The sequence below is a fragment of the Parus major genome, chromosome 6 (assembly GCF_001522545.3).
Source record: "Parus major isolate Abel chromosome 6, Parus_major1.1, whole genome shotgun sequence".
Lineage (NCBI taxonomy): Eukaryota > Metazoa > Chordata > Aves > Passeriformes > Paridae > Parus > Parus major.
The window spans coordinates 25498430-25521021 of NC_031775.1; the positions used below are offsets into that span (position 1 = coordinate 25498430).

Consider the following 22592-nt stretch of genomic DNA (forward strand, 5'->3'; position numbering starts at 1 on the left):
ATGTTCTAGATTACTGTATGTGGTACATAGATTTTATTTTTTTTATTGAGGCTAAAAGTATGTGATAATATAAATGTTGAGGGCTTAGAAGAGGTTTTAGGAAGAGAATGACTGGGACCAGTCTGTTTCCTATTGATGTTATGCAGAAAGAATCAGAGAGTTTGCCTGAAATGCAATGACTGAAAGAAAGGACCTGAGTAAAAAAAAAGATGTTGAGGCTGAGGAAAGGAAGACAATCATGTTGCATGTCAAGAGAATAGATGGTGTGGAGACATGTTGGGGGACAGGGAATTGCTGTGTTGTGTTGAATTTGAGTTGAAGGCTTAGCAGTGAGAGAAATGGGAGAGGGAATGGCAGTGTAGCAGGGAGGGAAATCTGTCCCTTATTAAATAGTAACTGAGTTGGTGCATGAGATTTTCCAGTCGTAAATCAACTGCAGATCTGTGGGGAGGGAAGGAACCAAAGCCAGAGCCTTTCACAGCCCTCACAGAGAGGGCAGGAGCCTGGTGCAGAGAGAGGAGGAGATTTCAAGAGGGAAAGCCTGACCAGTTGTGTCAAAGGCACGTGTGAGCTTCCCTCATCCACCAGCTCCCCATCTGGGAAGTTTCCCTATCCCTCCATCCATCCTTGTGTTAAGCGGGAGGAGCTGCCTCCCACCACATCAGTAGAAGCAAACCTACACTGGTTTGGGCTGGGATTGTTTTCAAAACACTGTTTTTCTCCTAGATTGTCTCTATGTTAGGGGCTTTCTAAAAGAAACCCCCAAGGCTAATGTGATAGTTTGAAGTTTAACAAGAGACACCAAAAAATTCTGATTGTTTGCTGTAAGATGTCCCAGTAACAGAAGCTAAGCAGCATGTGGGCATTTGCTTGTTTCAGTGAAATTCTAGTAGAAACATTATTTACCCCTGTTTTACACATAGACTAAATAGGATAAAAGAAATAAGGTGACTTGCCAAAAAATCAAATAAGATATCTGTTATAGTCTATGTAGTCCCTTGCTTGTAAGTACTCTGCTTTATTTCTTTGTAATTAAAAAAACAATTAAAGCAATGAAAAGAAATAAAAGAAATGAACTAAAATAAACTCCAGGACATCTTCAGCAATTCCTCTTTTAAAACTTGTGATCTGATGTGAAAGAGGTTGAAGCTTTCCTCCTTGATAATACATTAAATAATTATAGAATTTTTATTTCACCTTAAGTAGTAATAATATTTGATTGTCATTTAAAACAGTTCTTTAGAATCCCATAGTTTTACTCACAATAACCAAGAACATTTAATAAGTCTTAAAATATTCATAACACACGGAGATCATTACTCTTGAGACCTTTGTACAAAGCAGTGAAGTGTGTTAGACATATGGCAGAAACCTCTTAATTTCTTATTTCTTGCTATGATTATATGGAAGAAAGGAAAATTCTCTGTTCTTTTCCCCATTGCAATCTGCATGCCATTGTTTTATCTGTTGTGGGCCAAAGTCATCTCACACATGTTCACTGAAGAACATGGAGTTAATCAGGCTTGAATTTGGCTCAGTAAATATATGCACAATAACAATAAATTGGATTAGTTTTCTGTACAGTATTTCAGATAACAAAAAAGAGGAAATAATTTATTTCTATATCCCAGATGATGTTAACAGCCCAAACTGTGTTGCATGACAGATGCTGGTACCTACCTTTTATATTATTGGTAATTATCTAAAGTTGTTAATTGCTGTGGCATTCACTATTAAGAAAAAAAAATCAAACAATTGGTACGTCCTGCATTGGAAATGTATCCTAAATATCAGAAGCCCTGTCACAGTACTTAACTGTATGAAGAGAGGATGAAAAATTTTGTTTTAATTAAATTTCAATGTGACTGTCTAAAGTCAAGTGGAACCTCCATGGATTAAATCTAAAATAAAACTGTGGTTACAGTATATGGTCTTAATCCCCAGATCTGTTGTGTTGAAATGACAGTATAATGAGTAGAAGTTAAAATGTCCTCTGCTTTCAAATCCTCATGGTTGTCATTTGATTAAATAATAGTGCATTCTGTTTGATGTCTTGGCTTTATTATTCAGAAGCACCTCAGTATATGTGTCCTACCTTTGTATTATGTGCTCCTGGCAACCAGGTATCCATATAGGTTCTTATTTACACACCTGCAACAGACACACTGCACATTTAGCTTGCCTGAGTGCTGCTGGAATCTGAAATTTTAATTATTCCTCTTAATTATGGTGCATTCACCAAAAAGAGGGAAATCATTGGTCAGGTACAAAAAGAAACTGCTTAGTATTTGAAGGAATTTGATAATTTTGTTGTAGTTCGTAGCTTGGCAGGTGGTAATAATGCTATGCCAGCACTGTCAAAATATGAAAATTAAAGTGACGATGGGTTTTAATGAAATCCATTTGACAAATATAATTAAGGTGTTTTAATATGAAGCCCTGTAATAAAGACTACCGGTGGACTCCCTGAGGTCCTGACTAATTGTGTAGATTGCTTTTAAGCTTTGAATAGTTTTATTGGATAATGAACTGTTAAGAAGTGTTAGATCTTTCTTAAGCAGAATTTGGTTTGAAAAAGAAGAGGAGAGACAGGCCTGAGGTGTGGCATTTTAAACATAATTAGAAGAGAGATTTAAGTTAACATCTTTGATCTTGCTGTCAGTTTTTGATTAGAGCTGTAAATGCTTTAATCAAGTGCAGTGTAGTCATTACATTTCTAACTGTTTTTAAACTGCGAAATTACTGAGACACTGACATCAGTTTAACACTTCTTGAGAATTTCCAGCAAAGTTATGTTTGTAAACTGGGTGTTTGCATTAAATTGTCATACTGCAATAATTTAACAATTCAGTAGATCATGGGATAATTATATTTTGGGGCCCAAATAATCTAAAAACCCCTTATTAGATTAAATATTATGTTCTGTAGTGGAGGAGTGTGGACACTTCAGATTTCATTTTAAAAATAATTTCTAATTTTGGGTTTTTTTCAACTAAAATGGCATTCAAACTAGTAGTTGTAATGAAAATTAATATACAGGAAGCAAAGTGCAGTATTTAAATGCTTTCCATAGGAAAATTATTCTTTTAATATTACTCATTGTTTGACCAATGTGGATTCCTTCACACCCATTTCAGAATCAGGGAAGCAGGCACAAGTATTTACCAGGGGTACAGGGGTGCCTGATACAGTACTACAGTTCTGTTCTCTCATATTCCTATCTTGCAACATTAAAGATTGCTTGAAGAAATTTCAGAAAGATCAATTTTAATTTTTTTTTTTTTTTACTGGCATCCAGAACAGCAGTAAAATGTGAAAATGGCCATGGGCTCAGGTCTGTAACGCCAGTGAGGGTGTTAGGCTGGGTGGTACCTGCCCATAGGTGGCATGACTTCCATTTCAAATACAGAACCCAGCAGTCCTTTCTCAAATCTGACCTTCCTTCCCTGTGTCCTTGATCTTTGAGCATGACAGAAAATCCAGATATTTGTCCCTTTACTGTGTGGGCTAAAGGCTGCTAGACATAATGTTTTACTTATGTTTGTCTTCTAGAATCAAGAAATAAGGTACAGCAAAGAAAAACATACTAAATTAATTCTGTCTGCAGCATACAGACTGTCCACACAAATAAACCCTAAGAGTGGCCTGCCAACAAGTCCCACAAATCTGTTAGTGACGTCCCTCAGCAGACCACCTGTGCCTTTGGCAGCATGTCCTGCATGCTCACAAGTCTGGCAGATCAGGGGAGAGGGGAGATGCCACCCAAGCCTGGGACATCCCCACAGGGACTGTTCAGCTGCCAGCACTTCTCCATGGCACCTCCTGTGCCCCTGTTTGTGCCAGCTGCCATTCAAGCGGCACCCAAGAGCGAGCAGCAGCCTCTGGTAAACCTGACCCAAATAAACCTGACCCAAATCCCTGGGGACCCAAAGACCATTTCCAGTAGCTGGGATGGCACTTGGAGTGCTCCAGGCTGCTGCTTTGGGAGCATCCAAGCAGAAACTGCTGCCCCATGCAGCAGAACATGCTCTGTTCTGGAGCAGTTTGTTTTTAGAAATCTCCAGGTCTGCCCCAAATCAAACCATACAGTGGTAGTCTAATGTACAGATGCCAGAAGTATTGATAAGTGTTGCTGGGTTGCTCCATTAGAAGAAATCACACTTGTCATCTTAGGCACCTACTGAAAAATCAGGTTTTTCAACAATTTTTCCTAGCAGTGATGCCTAAGAAATTGTGTCTATATGAAATAAAGGTCCCATGCAAGTCAACCTCTGAAACACCATCTGAAGAGCTTAACTTGATACTTAAAATTGCAGTCTGCTCTGAGGACTGCTGTAAAAATTCTATTATGGGATATCTATTTTTCCATCTCAACAATCTCCAGAAGAAATATCTTTGTTTTACAAGAGCAGAGACTTTTTAATTTCATACATATATACACATATATATATGCATATATATATATATATGCATGTATATGTACACATAGCCCTGCAAATTCAACCAGGATTTTAAAGTCAGCCTGGATTCTTCCCCTTTTGTAAACATCCTGATAAGACTGATTTACAAAACCATCGAGTATTTTTCATTGTTCCCTCTGAACCTTTGCTGTGGGTTTAGTGAGGCAGTGGTTTTCTCAGCATTACTCTGTATGTAATCAAACACAACATTGCAGATGGAAATAACTAGCACTTAGCTCATGTGTGTGAAAAAGCAGCAGAATCTATAACTGCATTGGTCCTGCAGGGTAAAAAAAAATAAATAAAAAAGAGAAAACAGAACAAAAAACAAAGGAAAAATGGATTGAGATGGGAAGCTGTAAGTGGAGGAAGACTGTTAGAAGTGTGCTGGGTAAGGAGCACCAAGATGTTTATCTTGATGTTTTGTCCTTTGGGTGCAGGTTTTTCAGTCTTTGTACATTTCAAATGAACACAAATTCTAATTGATGGGTATAAATATCATGATGTAGAAAACCAAGATTCAAAATGTAAATAAAATGCACAATCTACTAAAGTTTATCACCAAACAAAAATACAGCCAAGCCAGCATTTGCTAGAGACTCCCTCCAGAGAATAAAATTCTGGGGTAGAGCTGGAACTTGAACTGCAGGCAGCCCAATAAGCTGCAGACTGTCCCTTCCCTCTGTCCCTTGTCCCTCCACCTCCAAGTAGCTGCTTCACATCTCCAGAGTCCTGGCAGAGGAATAATACTTTTCTGCAAGCAGAACCATCATCATGACAAAACTGCTGTGCCTTGCACATCACATGGTTTTCTGGTTGCAAATTACCCAATAAATAAACTAACATTGTTTTGAAAGGGGTTTTTCCTCTCCATATTGCTCCTCTTTAGGGCTATATTGCATTTTCAACGGAAACTAAAGCTTTGTGAGTAATTTGGTACTCATTTTTCCATATTTTAAAAGATTTCTTCTAGTATTAGTAGAAACCTTGATCAATAACTTTCCTCAGCATTATCTTTATCATCATTTTTTAAACTTTTGTACTTTCATCCTCCAACTTTGCAATGCATTTCTTTTTACAGCATTTAGATTTTGAGAGATTCAGTTTGCGAAAAAAATGGGAAACATTGAAAGGATGAGCTAATTAATGTTTCTTCAGCCCATCCAAGGTCCACTGCAGAGTTAGAGTTTTTCCCCATTTATAATTTTTGGCTGTTAAAGCTTTATTTTATTATCTATTACTCACTTCTAGGCTTCTGTTTGCACTTACAGGCTGTAACAAGCATTTCATTTTATACAGAGAAAAAATGGTTTTGGTTTCAGTTACTTTTTTACTGTACCCGAAAAAGAGAACGGGATTTGCAAATGATAAATGGGGAAGTTGACTAGCTAACTAATAAAGATTTGTCTTAATCAAGTATGATTTGTCAGAACAGGAGCGCACTGGGGTCAGGGCACACGCAATGAATAATACAGCATTCACTGGAGAGAAGGACCAGGCAAAAGGCCTCATAAATATGCTGCGATTACCCACTGCTAATTCGTATTCAAAGAGTGAGTTGCACTGAAGCCAGCTCTGAGGTTGCTGAGCTGTTCACCTGCTTCCTGGGCTTTACCATGTTTAAGAAAGTTTATATATATATTTATTTATTTTTTTATATATATACACACACTGTTTACAGAATACTTTATTTATGCACAGACTGCTGCAGTTTTTGGTCAATGTGTTTAAGCATTATTTATTAATCAGCTTCTAGGTTTGTTTTATTTTTCTAATGTCTGCATGCTATTTTATTTCTGTTTTTTGTTATTTAAATATGAATGTGAATACAGCAGGAGATAGTTCCATTCACATTTGAAATCAACTTCTGAGCAGTGCAAGAAAGGTTAAAACACTCTTTAGCTCCATGGAAGTATTAGAGATCAAACAGACATAGACTTCTTGTTTATATTGCCAGCTTTCCTGACTTTCTAATTGGCCTGTAGATTCAAGATAAATCTTGTACATCAGGATGTTGGGAGAAACCTGAACAAACCTAAATGTAATTTTATTTGGCTCTGGCTTTACCTTCTGATGTTGACTTTGCTTTTTTCTTTAAGGAGCACTTTCTCAGATTGAAACAGTTGAAGGATATACTCTTCTCATGGTTCTTCTGATGTTCTGAGGAGATACTGCAAAACACCCTTGTTACTATTGATAAGCTTAAGCTACATAAATGGGTCATAAAGAATCAGTTTGAAACAAAAAATAATTGTTCCAATGCTTACAGATATAACTAGCAGTCTTTGTTCTTCAGCATTGTACTACCTAAATGTCATATACAGTGGATTTATGTTGTTAAATAAGATTGAAAAAAATTCTCACTCTACTCTTCACTTTTAAAACATATTTCAGAACTTCAAAACTGTTTCTTCTCTTTTAAAAGCATAATTTTTTTTCTATTTGCTGGTTGACTAAAATCCTGTCTCGTCTATTTTGTGCTTAACTCTATGTCTTAAAGTGCACTTACTGCTTTAAGAGTGGATCAGCTCTAGAGATGGGGCCAACTTTACAAGCCTCAAGCTGCTCAGTGCAGGAGTTGAAGTTGCCAACTCTCTGCCTGCACATTTTAAGTCTTTAAAAAAACCTGTAATGTGGAGTCCAGAGTAATTACTTGTACTGCTCTGAGTTTATAGCAAACAGTGGAGCACTTCTGATTAAATTGTGATTATGAATCCAGCCTTGGATGAACCAAAGATCACCATTGTGTCATCTCTGTGCTGTTTGGAGTCACGAGTTTAATTAAGTGACCGTTTGTGGCTCAAGTTTTAGAGGATGTGTTTCTGCAACTTAATTTAGATGCAATCAGGATTTTTAATACTCTCCCCTGCTAAATCACATTTAGAAAAGTTCAAGACTGGCTGTACTGCAATGAAGCATCACCCATTCCTACACCAAGCTGACAGTGAGCAGGGGCTTCTTCCATCCTGGGAGCGCTTAAAAAGTAGCAAAAGAAGACACTGAGGGTTGGCTCCCAACTTCATGTGCATTGTTAGTGATCGAAATAGGGGTAGCAAGTTGTTTACTTATTGATGCACTAAGGAAAGGTGTCTTTTTTGCCTTAGAACTTATTTGAAGGAAGAGGGTAGGGGAGGAAGATGCGATGGGAGGAATTTGGAGCAGACGAGCACCGCTGGGCTGGGGCATGGCAAGAACAATGGCCAGCCTGCAATGTAGACAAGTGCTCAGCAGAATCAAAGTCTGCCACCTCCTGTGAATGTTGCTGTGAGGATGTTAGTAAGGGAGCTCAGCTAGATTGGTGATGGGAGTAGACAGAAAAGAAAATACATCAGTTAGTGAGAAATGAGTTGTTTTTTACCAGCAGATTGATGTAAGTTAGGATTTCAGAAAAGGTATGAAACTTCAGAAATAGAAAAAGCAACTGGAGGTGAAGTTACTAGGTCTGTCATCTTTCTTCTTTCTTTATCCTATTTTCTTCTCATTCATCTGCCTTTTATTTTACTGGGGAAGGACAAACCAGGCCTGGACCATGGGAGGTGTTGGTTATGAAATGCTCCCAGTTTGTTCTTAAAGGCATGTGGCACCTTCCTCAAATATCTTTTCTTCTTTATTTTGAGCAAAGCACAAAGACTGAATTCTGATTAGGTGCTCTGGATGTTTTTCTTTCTGGCTTCTCTGACCTCAGTCTCAAGCAACCCCTTTTGCTCTTGGCCAATAAAAATAATTTCATGAACATCCATTATAACTTATAGGGAGACCTTTTCATTTGAAAACTGTTTGTATTTTTACTTTGGTGGACATCTTGGACTTTGGAAGTTTGGGAGGTAGTTTTAGATGTTACTTGCTTCCACAGTAAAACTGGGCAATTTCTTTTATCCTCTCTTGCAACTGAACTTCTGACAGCTCTGGAAGTGTTGGATGTCCTTGGTGAATGCTGTGGATTGTCAGCGCTCTTCCCACCTGTATGGCATTTGCTTCTGCTGAAGAAGCCAACTAATCCCTATAAAAAGTAGCTAATTTTTATTTTATTGTGTTAACTGACCACTTAGCAGCATGCAGATTAACATTTTCATGGCAGATTCTTGAGGCGTTTGAGCACTAACTAATGTTTCACTGTTCTGTTAACGCTGTACAAATTGTCTCTCTGTTGGCTTATGGCTGTTACATTATCCTTCATTTATCTGTATTACCCTGTACTTGTTTTTTAATAATCTTAATAATCTAAATCCTTCTGTTTCTAATTATATCAGCTGTTCAGTGTAAATATGTGTTGATGGTGAACTGGGGGATTTATTTTACTTTTACCTGTGTGCATATACTTCAAGATATGTCATCACTTTCTTTATTAACTTTCTGCTGTCAGAAGCATAAGGTGTTTGACTCAACCCTGAATTCTTCAACTCCTGCAACCTATATTTTCCAAGTTTGTAAATCTGCTTGCTGTCACCTCTGAAAAGTGAGCTTTTAACACTTTCTAGTGTTTTTTCCCAGACACTGCTGTTGATGATTTGTCCTAGTCTCCTAAAATCAAAACTTTTAACCTGTCCAAAATGGAGTGTCTTTAAGGAAAAAAAAAGTCCCAGCCTGTGTCAGCATAGTTTCCAAAAATCTTCTATAAGCTTTAGCTACATCTTCAGAGCATGTGATGTCTCTGTGCAAACACAGCACACAATTGCACTCCCCAAATGGCATGGCTGAGGATCTCAGCCTGGAACTCTTCCCCATTCCTACTCTGGTCAGCACACAGTGGTTTTTATAGTGTATTTCACAATTCTGTAAAACAGCCATCTCGATTTTTAACATGATCTTCTGCTTTTCCCAGTGTAAATTAATTTGTCTTTTCCAACCTCTAATTACGTAGCTCAGATTATATATATGATGAGACTGAGAAAATCATATTTCTGGGCATCCTCTCTGTAATTTGGTTGGTTTTAAGCTTTTTTTTTTTTTTTCCCATTTTAAATCATATCAAGATATCTGCAGCATCTTATGACACTTTTATACACACACACACACACACACACACACACACACACACACACATATATATATATATACAAAATAGACACACCCATACAGGCTACACTTTGAGAGAAAAAGTGCTCTGTGAACTATGTTGGATTATTTTATTTTTCATGTGGGAAGAAAAATGGGGAGTCTGTATTCAAAATTCATAAAAATGCATGTTTGTTTATCCTAAAAGCATGGAGAGGCTCATTCCATGTCATTCTTGTCTCTTGAGTAAATATGTAAGTCATTCTTAGGGCAAAAAAGTATTATTGGCTTGAGTGGTTAGAAAAAGCTCTTTCAGAATCAGTTTAGCTGATAAAGTACATAAATTCTTAAATGGCTGAAGGCAAGAAAAAGTAAAAGAAAATCAGTCAAGCACAACTTATTTTGTGTCCTTGATGTGTGTGTAGGTATTAGAAATCAATCTCTGTAGACCACGTTTTAAATAATTACAATTTGGATGTATAAATAAATGCTGCACACAGGTTACAAGCAAATTCCAAAGAAAGAGCTTATTCAGGAGTGCAAAGCGTTGCTAGAAGTGATCGTTGTCTTTTGGGTTTATCTCAATATAAATGTTGAAAACCACGTGTGAATTTATGCACACATGAAGGGGGAAGTTAGGTTTGCATTTGTTGTACTTGGGGGGGTGTGTTGTTTTTTTCTTCAAGTGGGAATAGTTGTATTCATTCCTCTAATCAATTTCAGTGTTTTAGGATAAGAAATGTTATATTTTTCTTGCATAGTCTCATACAGGCTCCATTTGTGTTGGACTCATAACATGGCATTTTTTAAGTGCTTGGCACTAAAAAGGATCTCTTCCCGTACTTTGTTAAAACACCTTTAGGGCAGAATACATTTAGAGCTGTGGATTTTAGCATCCACCATTTAAGGATGATGCTTGTTAACATTATGTACTTTTTCAGAAATATTTTTTTCTGGCCATCACAGCATTGTTTAAGACTGAGATAATTGCTGTATTGAATATTCCTGCCCTCTGTCAGTACACAGATAATAATGTTGTAAATGCATTCACCCTTCTGCTTCTCACAGTTTAGATGTAATTTTAGAACTTAATTTTTTGCATTTCTTTGGGAATATGATTTAGAGGAGGCAGCACCACTCAGACTTCGGTAGGACTTGGGACTGCTCCTATACAATACTAAATATTGTCCATACAAAACAATTGAAAGGTTGGCATAATCCCCAAATAATTGACATTGTTAAGATTCTGTGGAAATAACACCATTGCTGGCAACAGGCAACACCCTTCAGTTTGTGTATTGGTCTTAATTCATGCACTGCAGGATATCTTACAAACCTGACCTTCTCACATAACTGTAGTAGCTTCATCAATGACTTGCATTCTGTGTTGGCTGGGAAGATCTATATAGCACCATTGCACTAAAGGCATGAATCTGCCACATAGATAAATGTTTTATCTGGAAGGAAAACATCAGAGTTGTGGGGACACCTGAAAATGTTAGCAAGCAGATAGCAATGTTATCAACCTTGTAATTAGCTGTACTGTGGGCTAATGCTACATTTTTTCTAGTCCCAGGTGCTTTCAGTTGCAAATGCAGTGAGGAGACATGTCTTCATATCATTGAGAAGTCTTTATTTTCTCTATGTAATAATATTTTTGTTTGACTGTCTTGACCTTCCAGCTAAAAATCAAGTTTCACTGTCATCAGTGAATTTTCTGAGTAGAATGAGGCTATGAAGAAGATAAAGGTGTCAATTTATGTTTGCAAACTTATTGTGAGATTATGTTACCTCCTTCATGTCTCTTTGTTCAACTTATGTTGTTATTTTAGCCCAAAAAAGGCCAAAGATCATCAACGAAAGTGCATGTAGAGTAAAGCTGCTCCTGTAAAATTGATGATCCGTCCAATTATTTATCTATAGAGGCTGCTGGGAAGAAACGCAACTATCTCAGTTCTCAGACCCCTCTGCTAGGTTGAACTTCATGGCTGAAGGTTTAATCCCTAAGTGTCATATCAACAATTCATTCTGTGATATTCTGGCTGACATGCTCTCCTTCCTTATTTATTGATGTCTTCAGTCATCGACAATGAGAGGAAAATACACTATTCGTCAAAGTGACGGTGTTTTACCCTCACTTACAGTTGATGCTGCTGTCACATTGATGGTTGGAAAATAAACTCAATCATTATAAAAAGCTAAGAGTGTGAACTTGCCAGTGACAGGAAGAAGATGAAAAAAAAAATATACAAACCCACAGTAACTTGCTTAAAAATCGGTGTAATAAAAATAAAACTGTTTCCTACAAAGATATATTTGAGCTTTGTTCTTGAGATACCAAACCATTTTAACTATGTATTTTATACTTATTCCTTTGAAGGAAGATCTGCACTTCATACTCCTTTATGTCTGCAAACATACATGTAATTTTCAGCACTAAATACACTTTTTATCATTTCACCTCATGCTACTAGGTTAGTAATTTGTTGATTTTTTTCTACTCTCTTTTAAGAGATTTTGCTTTGGGTTTTTTTTTTTTTTCTCCCCTGGATTATATTGAACACATATATCTGTTTGTGTATTACAGTCTTTTGAGTGCCTTAATGAGGGAAAGCTCAGTATAGTTCCATCCTGTAAGTCCTTTGACATGCAAACATAGGCAAGGCTCTCGTGAATTGCTTTCTGAGGCTGCCATTTGTGTAACTGCACTGCACTGTGCAGCCTTTTTAACTCCAAACCCATGTATCTTACCACATTTCACCTTTGGGAGGCATTGTATATACAGCTAAAAGTAAAGAGCAGCGAGCCAAGAGGGACAAGATAGCATAATGAGGATGTCAATTTGTGGTCAGAGGAAATATTTATCTTACTTGTACTATACTTGGCAACTGATAGAGAAATATATATGTAATGAATTTCCTCAGACTTTATCTGGCAGACTGTGTACCTTGTGTTAAATGGATTTAAAAATAACATTGCTTGTCTCAAACTTTTAAAGTTTGAGGTGATTCTACTTTGGATTGTTCATTGAAAATGGACTGTATCTATTAAAAATAATAATCATAATAGTGTTTACTACCATATTGGTGAATTTTTAATGATCCATTTCTCAAGGCTCCCTGAATAATGACATTTTAAGATCCCACTCACTCACCAGAACAAAAGCAATGCTTTTTGTTGTTGTTGTTGTTTAGGGGGAGAAAAAAGCCATGTTTTTGTAGTTTTACTGTTTTGGTTGGTATCTCTGGTAAGCCTGCTAAGTACCCTAAATGAATGTGTACAGAAATGCTGGTTGTCTCACACGTGCTGTGTGTCCTGAGGCAAAGCTACAGCTGCTTCAGCTCCTTCTTCCTGCTTCCCCATCTGTAAAATGGGAATGATTTAACTTATTTTTCTCCTTCAGGGAAATACAGGGAGGGTTTCTTAATATTTCTATAGAGCTTTGAAGATTAAAATCTCTTCTCTATACTTGCTGCTAATATATCAGTGTTAGAGAAGCATTTGATTGAAGCTGTTTGAAGAGTAAAGTTTTGGCATCTTGTGTTGTCTTTGTACCATATCTTGAGGCCTCTCCACTATAATTTTGTAACCTTTGGTTCAGCATAAGCTGCGGAAGCAAACAAACCCCTGTGTAAACAAACGGTGATGACAATAAATTAATGTCTCTGTCTGCTGTTGAAAACATCAGGAGATTACAGCCTATCTCTAAGCCAGCCAGAAACAGTCCATGGTGGAGCAAAGCAGACTCCAGTAACTGGGCTGAGCCTGAAAAAGCTTTCATTTAAGCATCAATGGTAAATGCTGAGAGGCACTGAGAGAGGTTTTCTTCTAATATGACTTCTGTGTCTTTAGATGTACAAGGATGGCTGGTGTTTTAGCAAAGGCTTACTGACTTATTTGGGCTTAAGGAGTAGATAGGAAGTATGAGCACCCAGCATCTAGAGCAAGTCTGAAAGTCTTCTTGCCTTTGTTTCACAGATCAAAGGTCAGCATCAATTCCCAGGGCCTAGACAATCTCAAGAGACTGCAGAGGGGCAGCTTCTGGTTTGGTTTGCTTCTTCAGTTTTATGTTGTTTGAAAAACTTAAAATTTAATATAATGATGTATTCATCTTTGCAGTTAGGAGGAGTGATTAGGCTACCACATGTATTAAATGCTTTGTTAGAATCTAACTTGGCATTTTGAGGCCTCACAGTCATGAGCTGTATTTTTCATGATTTACATTTTCATTTTTTAATGCAGAGCAGATTGGACAGGAGATGCTTGAAAACCTCAGCCATGACAGAGAGAAGATCCAGCGTGCTCGGGAAAGGGTAAGTTTGATAATAAGTAATTGCTGATCCTGCATTTTATTTGCATTGGGCAAGTTCTTTGTGGATGAAAAATAATCCAGATGAGATATAATCACCCTCTGCAGTGGAGAACTTGCAAGGTGTTTTACATGGGCCCCATCCTGCCAAGTCTCTCTGATGGGGAGTCACACTGTAGTCACCAAATGTGCTGTTGGAGGCAAATCTTCTGTCACTGTCACAGTTAGGTCCATGTTCTGTCCTTCGAAGGGTTTGTTGTGCTGTCAATTCCAATGACTTCTTGGGCTTCCTATGAAACAGTTCCGTGTCATCAGTGAGCTTCTAATAGTTGAGCAACCTTACTCTTTGTAGCTGCAGATGCAAATAGCAGCCCCTCTGGCAGGTGTGTGTGAAGAGCAGGTACTGCTGCTCTGTCTCAGCCAAGGTCACTTATCTGTGTCACTTCTGGCTCGTGGGGCCTCCATGGGGATCAGCTCCAGAGTGCAGAGTTAATGGAGAGGCTCAGAAGCCCATCCCATCCAATGTGTGCAAGTTCTCTGAGTGTCCATGTGGGAACTCCCCAGCTCTGTCTCTGCTTTCTGCTCACAGAACCAGGACTTTCTGTGTCCATAACATGTTGTCCAGATACTTTCCCAAGTGTCCAGTTTTTCCAATGCTGGATTCTTCCACGTGTCTCTTAACTGATCAGTGGCACTTAAAAAACCTTTTTTATCCGTCCCAGGGAGTTTCTTCGTTTGGATAACTTTCATTAGTAAAGCTTCCTCTAACAGTATTAATGAGGCATTTTTTTGCCAGCTGTATCAGTTGCTTTCTGAAGTGCTGGGCATTAGCTACTTTAAAACACTAAATATAGCTAGATCTGTATGTAACATCTGAACGTAACTAAGAATTGTGAGGATTGACCAAGTTCTGTTCTGGCAACTTGGTGTCTTATTTCACCTCCACTCCTTACACCCCCTGTGACTGCTGAGTCTGAAATGCTTTTCTGTTTCTAGCTGGACAAATAAAACCTAGGCAATGGAGATGAATGCCAAGTATTCCTTTCTGCTGATCCTATATATCCCAGGGATGTAGTTCTGATCACTCAATGTACACATGGTTCATAGCATAACTTTTCCTTTTCATTGCTTTCCACCTGAGGATCAAATTTCTTTGATGGCAAAACCTGTAAGATGCAAAGAGCAAGATTAAAAATAAGAAGGATATTCTAGGAAAGTGCAGTGCATACACACTCCAGCATAGTGCAGTAAAAAAACCTTTTGTCACAATGGAAGATCTTAAATTCCAGTGGCTTTTATCAGAAACCACTTAAAATATTTTCTTTAGGGAATTCAGAAAAGTTCTGCAGTGGAGCCACATGGGTGGACCTGTTCCAGCTGTCTAGATATACTCAGATGAAGATTTAGGGGAGATTTTGGATAATTTGTCTAGGTTCCCACTTTCTGGAGATTTTAAAAGACCAGAACAGAGGATGTTTTATCAATGCACAATAGCTGTACATTAAAACCATGGAATTATTATCTTATCAACCAGAGAATAAACTTGTGTACTGGAAGGAAATTGTCAACTTCAGTATGATGGTGAGCTTTAACAGTTCAATATTCTGAAAATTAAGAAGATTTTATTATAGGCAAAATGTTAATAAATTGATGTCTCAATGGTTTGATTAAATTTACATATATGATTTTTCCTGTCTGTAGATTAAAATTCCTATTGTCTTCTGAAGGCAAAGAGAAGGGATAAAAGCTCTGCTATAAGTCAGATAGGTTAACTGGACTATATAGGACATTAAAAGATGCAACATTTTTTAAGAAAACCTCAAAATTTGTCTAAGGCAGACAAGATACCAAGTCAGCATCTTGTTCATCTTCCTGCTTTCTCATTGTCATTCTTAATATTATTTTTAAAACTATGTAGATTTGCCATTGCTAATATCAAAGCCTGTTTCAAAATGTTTTCACTACAGCAGTTCTGTGAAAAATACACTGTTTAAGAGGTTCACATTCCACCAGTTCCATTCCACACTTCTGTGATGTGCTGATATTGGTGAAGAAATGGTGGAAGAACTACAATCAAATAATTTAGTTTTAAATAAAAAGAAACTTGCAGTTTGAAACTCTTCATGTGGGTTTTTTTTCCTGCCAGAGCAGGAAGAAAAGGTGTTTTCCTTGCATTCTCTTGGGAGGTAGCTAGACATCTTCCAAGTATGTGTGTACGTGTTTGTTTCTTTTTTAATGTTTCTTTTGCTTATTTTGTGGGTTTTTTATTTCCATAAAAACATGAGGTCATCTTGCTTAGAGGAGTTTGTCAAACCTCTAAGATTCAGCTTTCCCTTCCTAACTATCAGCACTGATTCCAGCTGTCAGGTAGAATCCTGCAGCAAGAGAGGAAAGTTAGGATCAAACACTTAATGGTAAAAAGGAGAGCGCTACTTTTCTGTGAAAAGGGAGGAGAAGCCCCAAGTGTTAAATGCATCTTTATGAATAATAAAAGACCAATGTAAAGCATACATTTGTACTTCAGATTCCCTTCTAGCATAGATAAGAACTTGGCTTTTTAATGAGCCTTTTAAAAATTATTGTGACGTTTTTTCTTCTGTTACTTGTGTCAAACCAGGCTAAACTGTTTTTCTGGAGCTTGAATTGTCTAGATGAATCAGGAAAAAATGTGGGAATGGCCTCCCTGGAATATAATACTCATCTTTGTTCCATCATAGCACATAATTACAGAGATCTGAGAGTTAGTGCAAGCCTTCCCACTGAATATGATATTGCTTAGAGCAAGACTTGATTGGTGTTATCCAGTCCCAGCTTCTACTTGGTATTTTCTTAATAGCTTTTAGAAGAATAAGGAAGAAATTTATTCAGAAAGGTTATGTGACACTGATTGTCACATCACCTGCTGATTTCAGGAATAAGCCTTAAATCTGGCAGCAAATATTTACAGTATTGTGCTCCAGAATAGAGACTGGGTTTAATATTGCTGCTGTTCAAATATTCAAGATATAATAGTGGTTTCTTATTGTGAAGGTGATTTGTTATTGGAAGACTGCCACTCTCCTCAGCAGTGTTAGTTTTGATGGATTTGTAACACAGAATGCATTTTGTCTACTACAACGAAGTTTTTTCAGTAAGAAGTCAATGACTCAGGTAATCCTTTCAGTCTGATTTGATAATGAAGAGGTAAATATTCAGCTTTCATAAGGAGAAGAATGTTTTTATGTATGTACACACAGCTGTGTTTTGGGGCATGTTAGAAACTGTGGTCCCTCCTATTTCATAACTGAAATAGTCATAATCATTTCATTATCTTTTTACAGTAGATTTTGACGTCCAGCTCATTCCAAGTTGTCTAAAATGTCAAAAGATGTCTCTTCTCTAGCTGCCACTGGCAAAAGAGGCAATAGAAGAGTAACTCCATTCTTCCTATAAACTTCTAATTTCTAGATTTCCTTTTGTGGGACACTAATAAACACAAAAAGAGAGGGGACATTTTAATCCCTTTCAAAAAAGCAATAGAAATAAACATGAAATTAATTTGCTTCATAACTTTTCATCTACTCTATTTCGTTTTTTACCTGTTTTGCAGTATTTTTGAGAGCTGTAGAACAAGACAGCTAATTAGGTGTAGCTCTAAACTGTAGGTTTCCTTTATCTTAATAAACTGCCAAAATGGTTGTTTCAGTGAGTGAGAGTTCCTTACATGAAAAAAACCCACACATATACTGTACAGCCATTCCTTCTGTACATGTATATATACTATTCACAAAGCATTTGAGCACCCAGGCCAGAGGTGGCTGCTGGAAGGTCAGTACAAGTTTTGTGTTTAAGGGGCAGTATAGACATATTTCTTTCACACAGGATTGCTAAAAGGATATATTTTGTATTTCTGTTTCTTTCTTTAAACTACAGTCTTTGTAGAACAGTGAAAAAAAGATACGTTTTTCTTCTCATAAAGAGTCAGGAAAACAGCACATGGCTGTCTGTTCATCCCTTGATCCTTTCACTAATATACACAAACAATACAAATACACGTGGGAATTATGGATTCCAGTGTATAGAACGTCTACTGCAACCCTTTATTTGTAAAGCTTTTCCTCTTTATCCCAACTCACCTTTGTTACCTCAATGATTTGCCTTCCCTGGGTTTCATATTTATGTAAATGTAAACTAAGACAAAAGATTTTTTAATTTCAGAGCTTTGGTGGCTTTTTGAGCTTGTTGTGTGCTAAACCTGAAGCTAGCTGACTCAGATGATTGTAGAAAATCCTGTCCTTTGTACAGAATGGGGTGCATGTGCTTTTTACCTTTAATGGGACTCTTTTCTCCCCAGCTTAGAGAAACAGATGCAAACCTGGGGAAGAGTTCCAGGATTTTGACAGGAATGTTGCGAAGGTAAGGCCAAGGTAGGGACATTTCTGGTCTTTCTTTTCTTCTACTCTCCCTCCATGCCTTTATTTTCAATTTTACTTTAGCTTCAACATTTTGATGGTGTACCTGACTTTTTTTACCCGTGCTGCTGTGTAGAATGTCTTTGGGTGGTAGAAGGCTTTGTCATGCCTAAGGAAAGAATTTTCTGTATCCTGAAGGACAGCCCTTGTGTAGTGATTTCTCATCTTTGTTTCTTTGTATTTCCTTGTGTAGTGATTTCTCATCTTTGTTTCTTTGTATTTGTTTGGGGGGGGTTTGGATATATGTTCTAAAATTAAGAATTTTTGATGATGCTTTCCTGTGTTTCTTATTCTTGAGTGATTTCGGTGTTCTGAGGTGGGTTTCTGCCTATTAGAATGAGAAAGTTGGTAAATGTTTTGGGGCAGCATAAATTTATGTGCAGAGAAAAGGTTAAAATTATCACTTCTGCCTAAATAGATGGGGCAGACACACTGTCAACCCTTATGGTTTTAGCATGTTTCTCCACGCTTTCAACATTATGAAAATTGTCCCTGGGATCAAAATGAGGTGATGTGAAAAGGAAAATTGTGCAATGTCCTAAAACTCTGTATGGGACTGAAGGGAGGGAGTTGTCCACTGATTACTTCTCCTCTTAAATTTGCATCAGTGCATTCTCAGACAGTTTTTTTTTAATTAGTGACACCTCTGGATATGTGTTCTTTACTCAGTGAAACAAAACCTGAGCTTCTCTGTGATGTCCATACTTCTGTACATATTCATCTTCCTAAAGAAAAGCATTCCTCAATAAGTGGTGCTGGGTGCTAAGAAAGCACAGTTTTAAAGGAGTTTAGTGCATCCTCTGAAGAGCTCAGTCTGAAATTACCCTTGCCACAAGCTTTTATGTTGTGTATTTGCTAAATGGATTTTGCTTTTTTTAAAAAAAAAGGAAAAAAAGGAGAAAATTGTAGTGAGTTGTTGATTTGTCACTCAGCTTAGGAAATACGAAAACTGGAATTTTATAAATTGTCCTTTAGCACAAGCCTTGTTTCTCCTCAGAAAAATACCTTTGTTAGTTCCTTGTATACCAAATTTACAAAGGTTAAAATGACTGAACCTGATGCCTTCATTCCACAGATTTGTTGCAATTCCAACTCCAAAATGTAAAATACAAAATTCTCTGATTAAGAGTAATATGTAAATGACACGAGCTAAATTCAAAATCCATGGAGGAAGGAAGTGGCAATTGAAAGGGATGGTTCAGTGGCTGTAGACAATCAAAATAAACTATAAAAAAAATGAAGGAAAAGAAAAGACACCAACCAAACCCAAGTCTCCCCCGGAAGGGCTCTGCGACATGAGCTGTAACGAATATTCTGCATATGTCTCCATTTTGTCAAATCTCATTAAAGGGGTTTCTTGCTTTATGTCAATTGAGCTGTCCAAAAATCATTCATCATTTTAGTGTAAAAAAAATCATGCAGTTATTTAAATAATATCATATTAATGTTAAAGTTCAGCTGTCATTTAATAGTATGGCTTAATCAGACATAGCATTTAGGAAAAATAGTTTTTTCGGGCTTTACTTGGCTTTCAGGTTGGCAGATTCAAATAAGGATTTATGGGTTTCTAAACCAATGTATTCTTTCCATGTTTATGCTTGAGGTACCCCAGCCTTTTTTGCAGCACCCTGTAGTCTGTTATTTTCAATAAAATAAAGTATCTCCTCATATTGTGTTTGAATACATTTGCAAGTAATTTGGAGAAGCTGAAACAAAAACATATGCTGTAACCTTTGACTTTGTTTTGTGTTTGGGAATCACAGTTAGGAGTCCTAGTTTATAAGTGTTCCATAAGCCAAATGAAAAATATGATCTTTCTGAGATATACTTGGGCTCTTCTTTTCAGACAAAAGGACTGTGTAGTCGAACACCATGATGGCATGTTTCTGTGTGTCAGAGAGGCACTGGATTTCCTTTTTCTTCAACAAAAAAGCTGAGCTGAGTCACCCATCTAGATGAAAGTCAGGTTAGAATTTAAGCTCAGGTCAGGTAAATGTGCCAAGAGCAATGCCAGCATAGAAGCAGCTTTCAGTAGGCAATTCTCAGGATGTTTAAAACCACACAATTTATAGACCTACAGTGAATTTAATTTGTTTGTGACTGTTGGGTAGAAGGGTCTAGCATTATCCCAGCCTCAACATCATCCCAATTTGTTTAGTTACAAGAATAATCATGAAATACAGACCCCAAGAAATAAGCATGTATTAGATAAATACAACTGCAAGAAATATAATTAGCTCAGATTGGCAGTTGTGTCCTAATTTCTGCATACTTCAGTACACACCACACAATGTTGTACATAATTACTGGAACCAATGAAATAAAACACTGGAGGACCATTCTCCACATCAATATTATACAGAAAAGATAATGTTAAATTGAACATTTCTCAATGTAGTGGCTGTTCCCACAATATATATTTGCTAACATGCTTGAAGCCATATGCCATGCTAACACCCTGTGCTTCAAATTAATGCCTAACTCTTTCTAATTTTACTGTCTGGGAAAGGTAAAGCAGCATCTCCTTTGAATCTGACTGAATATATTAAGAGATCAGGTATTTAGATAGCTAGAGGGCTAAATTACTGCCTTTGTATGACCTAAATTCCCTGGCCATGTGTTTGTGCATAAAATGTTCTGGAGATGGGGAATAAAAGCAGAGACAGGTTTTGTAGGTTGCCATAGCTCACTAAGGAAATCAGTGGCATAATAGGGACAGGTCTTCCTGTCCCAGTTTATTACTCTAGCAATAAGATATTCAGCCTTATGCATTGGAATTTATTGTCTCACAATATTTTGGGTATGTGGGTAAGAGTATCTTTGTAATAAGTGTTTTTAAGCATTCTCACATACCAATGAGATACACATTCATGATCTTTTGTTTTTCTCTAGCAGCTACTTAGGTCCTACTAAACTAATGTTCCTCTAATGGCATGGCAGTACTAGGACCAGGGGGGATGGCTTCAAACTGAGAGTACATTTAAATTAGATATTAGGAAGAAATTCTTTATTGTAATATTGTGTGGTGAGGCACTGGAATGGGTTGTCTCAGGTCTCTATCCCTTGGCCTGTACCCCAGTGGGAACTGGGGAACGCACAGTGTGCTGGAAAGAAGTAGAAAAGAATGTGTTCTGAAATATCTTCAGGGTTTTGCCCATATCCTAAGCCAATAGACTAGAAAAGCTTATAAGAAAAGAATTTGGAAAGTCTCCAAGCCACACACAGCCCAGTGGGAAACAAACAAACCTAAAAGTAACCAGATAAAAATTTCAGTAGAATTGAATCTTTTTTCAATTAGCAGATAAGTTCTGTCTACTCCCTTCAAATTGCAGGAAAATGTTTTAAAGAATAGCTGCTACACTCCAGAACAACCTTTTATCCTGTCTGGTTCACCAGGAAATTTTTGTGTCAAAAATACTCCTTTAATCTTCAGATTTCAGTATTCTGGATTGTTATCAATGATGTTTTGTGGAGCTTATGAACACATCTGCATTTTTAAAAGAGACTTTTAAAATTTTATTTCCAACAGGGCAGAGATACTACCTCTATCTGATAGAAATGAGGCAGTACTGGTCCAGTGCAGCTCCCAGGTAATAAGTTATGTGATTTGCCAACAGCTGCATGACCAGTATGACTGCAGTCAGAAACAGAATGAGAGTTCTGATGAAGCTTTTTCACTCTTTCCAGGAACATTCTGGGAATCCTGTTTCTTGCATCACTGCTAGTCAAAATCTTTTCTACTTTTGAGCTCTAGAATATGTCAGACCTTGCAGTTATTTTTCAACATTTCACAGAATTGTAGGCCAATTTAAGTTGGAAGGGACTTCCAGAGGTCATCTGGTCCAACCTCCTGTTCACAGCAAGTATCATTAGAGTAGGTTGTTCAGACTCTTCTCCAGTCACATTTCAAACACATCCAAGGCTGGAGATAGCAATGCCTGCCTGAGTAATCTGTTCCAGCAGCAGCAGGAATAAACAAATTCTCCAGGTATCTCACTGAAATTTCCCATCATCCAACGTGTGTCCAGTGCCTCTGGTTCTAAGCAGAAGTGATTTAAAATGTGACTTTTAGATTTGGACTCCAGAGTTTGGGCCTGGATTGCAGTTTATTTCTAGTAGTTGTCAGTCAGCTCCAGCAGTGGTGATGTTGTGGTCATTGGGCTGAGGAATCAGTGTAAGGGAGTTCTTTAAGCAGGGTGTGGGGTGCTCTGCCTCCACCCACTGACCTGGGTCGTGGCCATTCAGCAGTGTATCCACAGGACTCCTTTATTGCTTTCTCTTGCTCGTAGAGATGTGCAAAATTAAGGATGTCTGTTCTTCCTCCTTGCTTGGCTACAAAGCCCACATTTCCATATGTTAAGAACAGCAGCAGGGATA

At 37.5% G+C, this 22592-nt stretch overlaps 1 protein-coding gene across 4 annotated transcripts in view; it reads left to right on the forward strand.

Moving 5' to 3' along the window:
• VTI1A (vesicle transport through interaction with t-SNAREs 1A) overlaps positions 1-22592 on the forward strand; it is a 258961-nt gene that overhangs the window by 142503 nt on the left and 93866 nt on the right. For 2 of the 4 annotated variants that reach the window (XM_015632972.3, XM_015632974.3), the window contains 2 exons: positions 13698-13768; positions 18098-18170. In XM_015632972.3, coding sequence (XP_015488458.1) covers positions 13698-13768; positions 18098-18163 — 137 coding nt within the window. In that variant the 3' untranslated portion in view covers positions 18164-18170. The remainder of the gene's footprint in view (positions 1-13697; positions 13769-18097; positions 18171-22592) is intronic. The other 2 variants (XM_015632970.3, XM_015632971.3) reach the window with 1 other exon arrangement.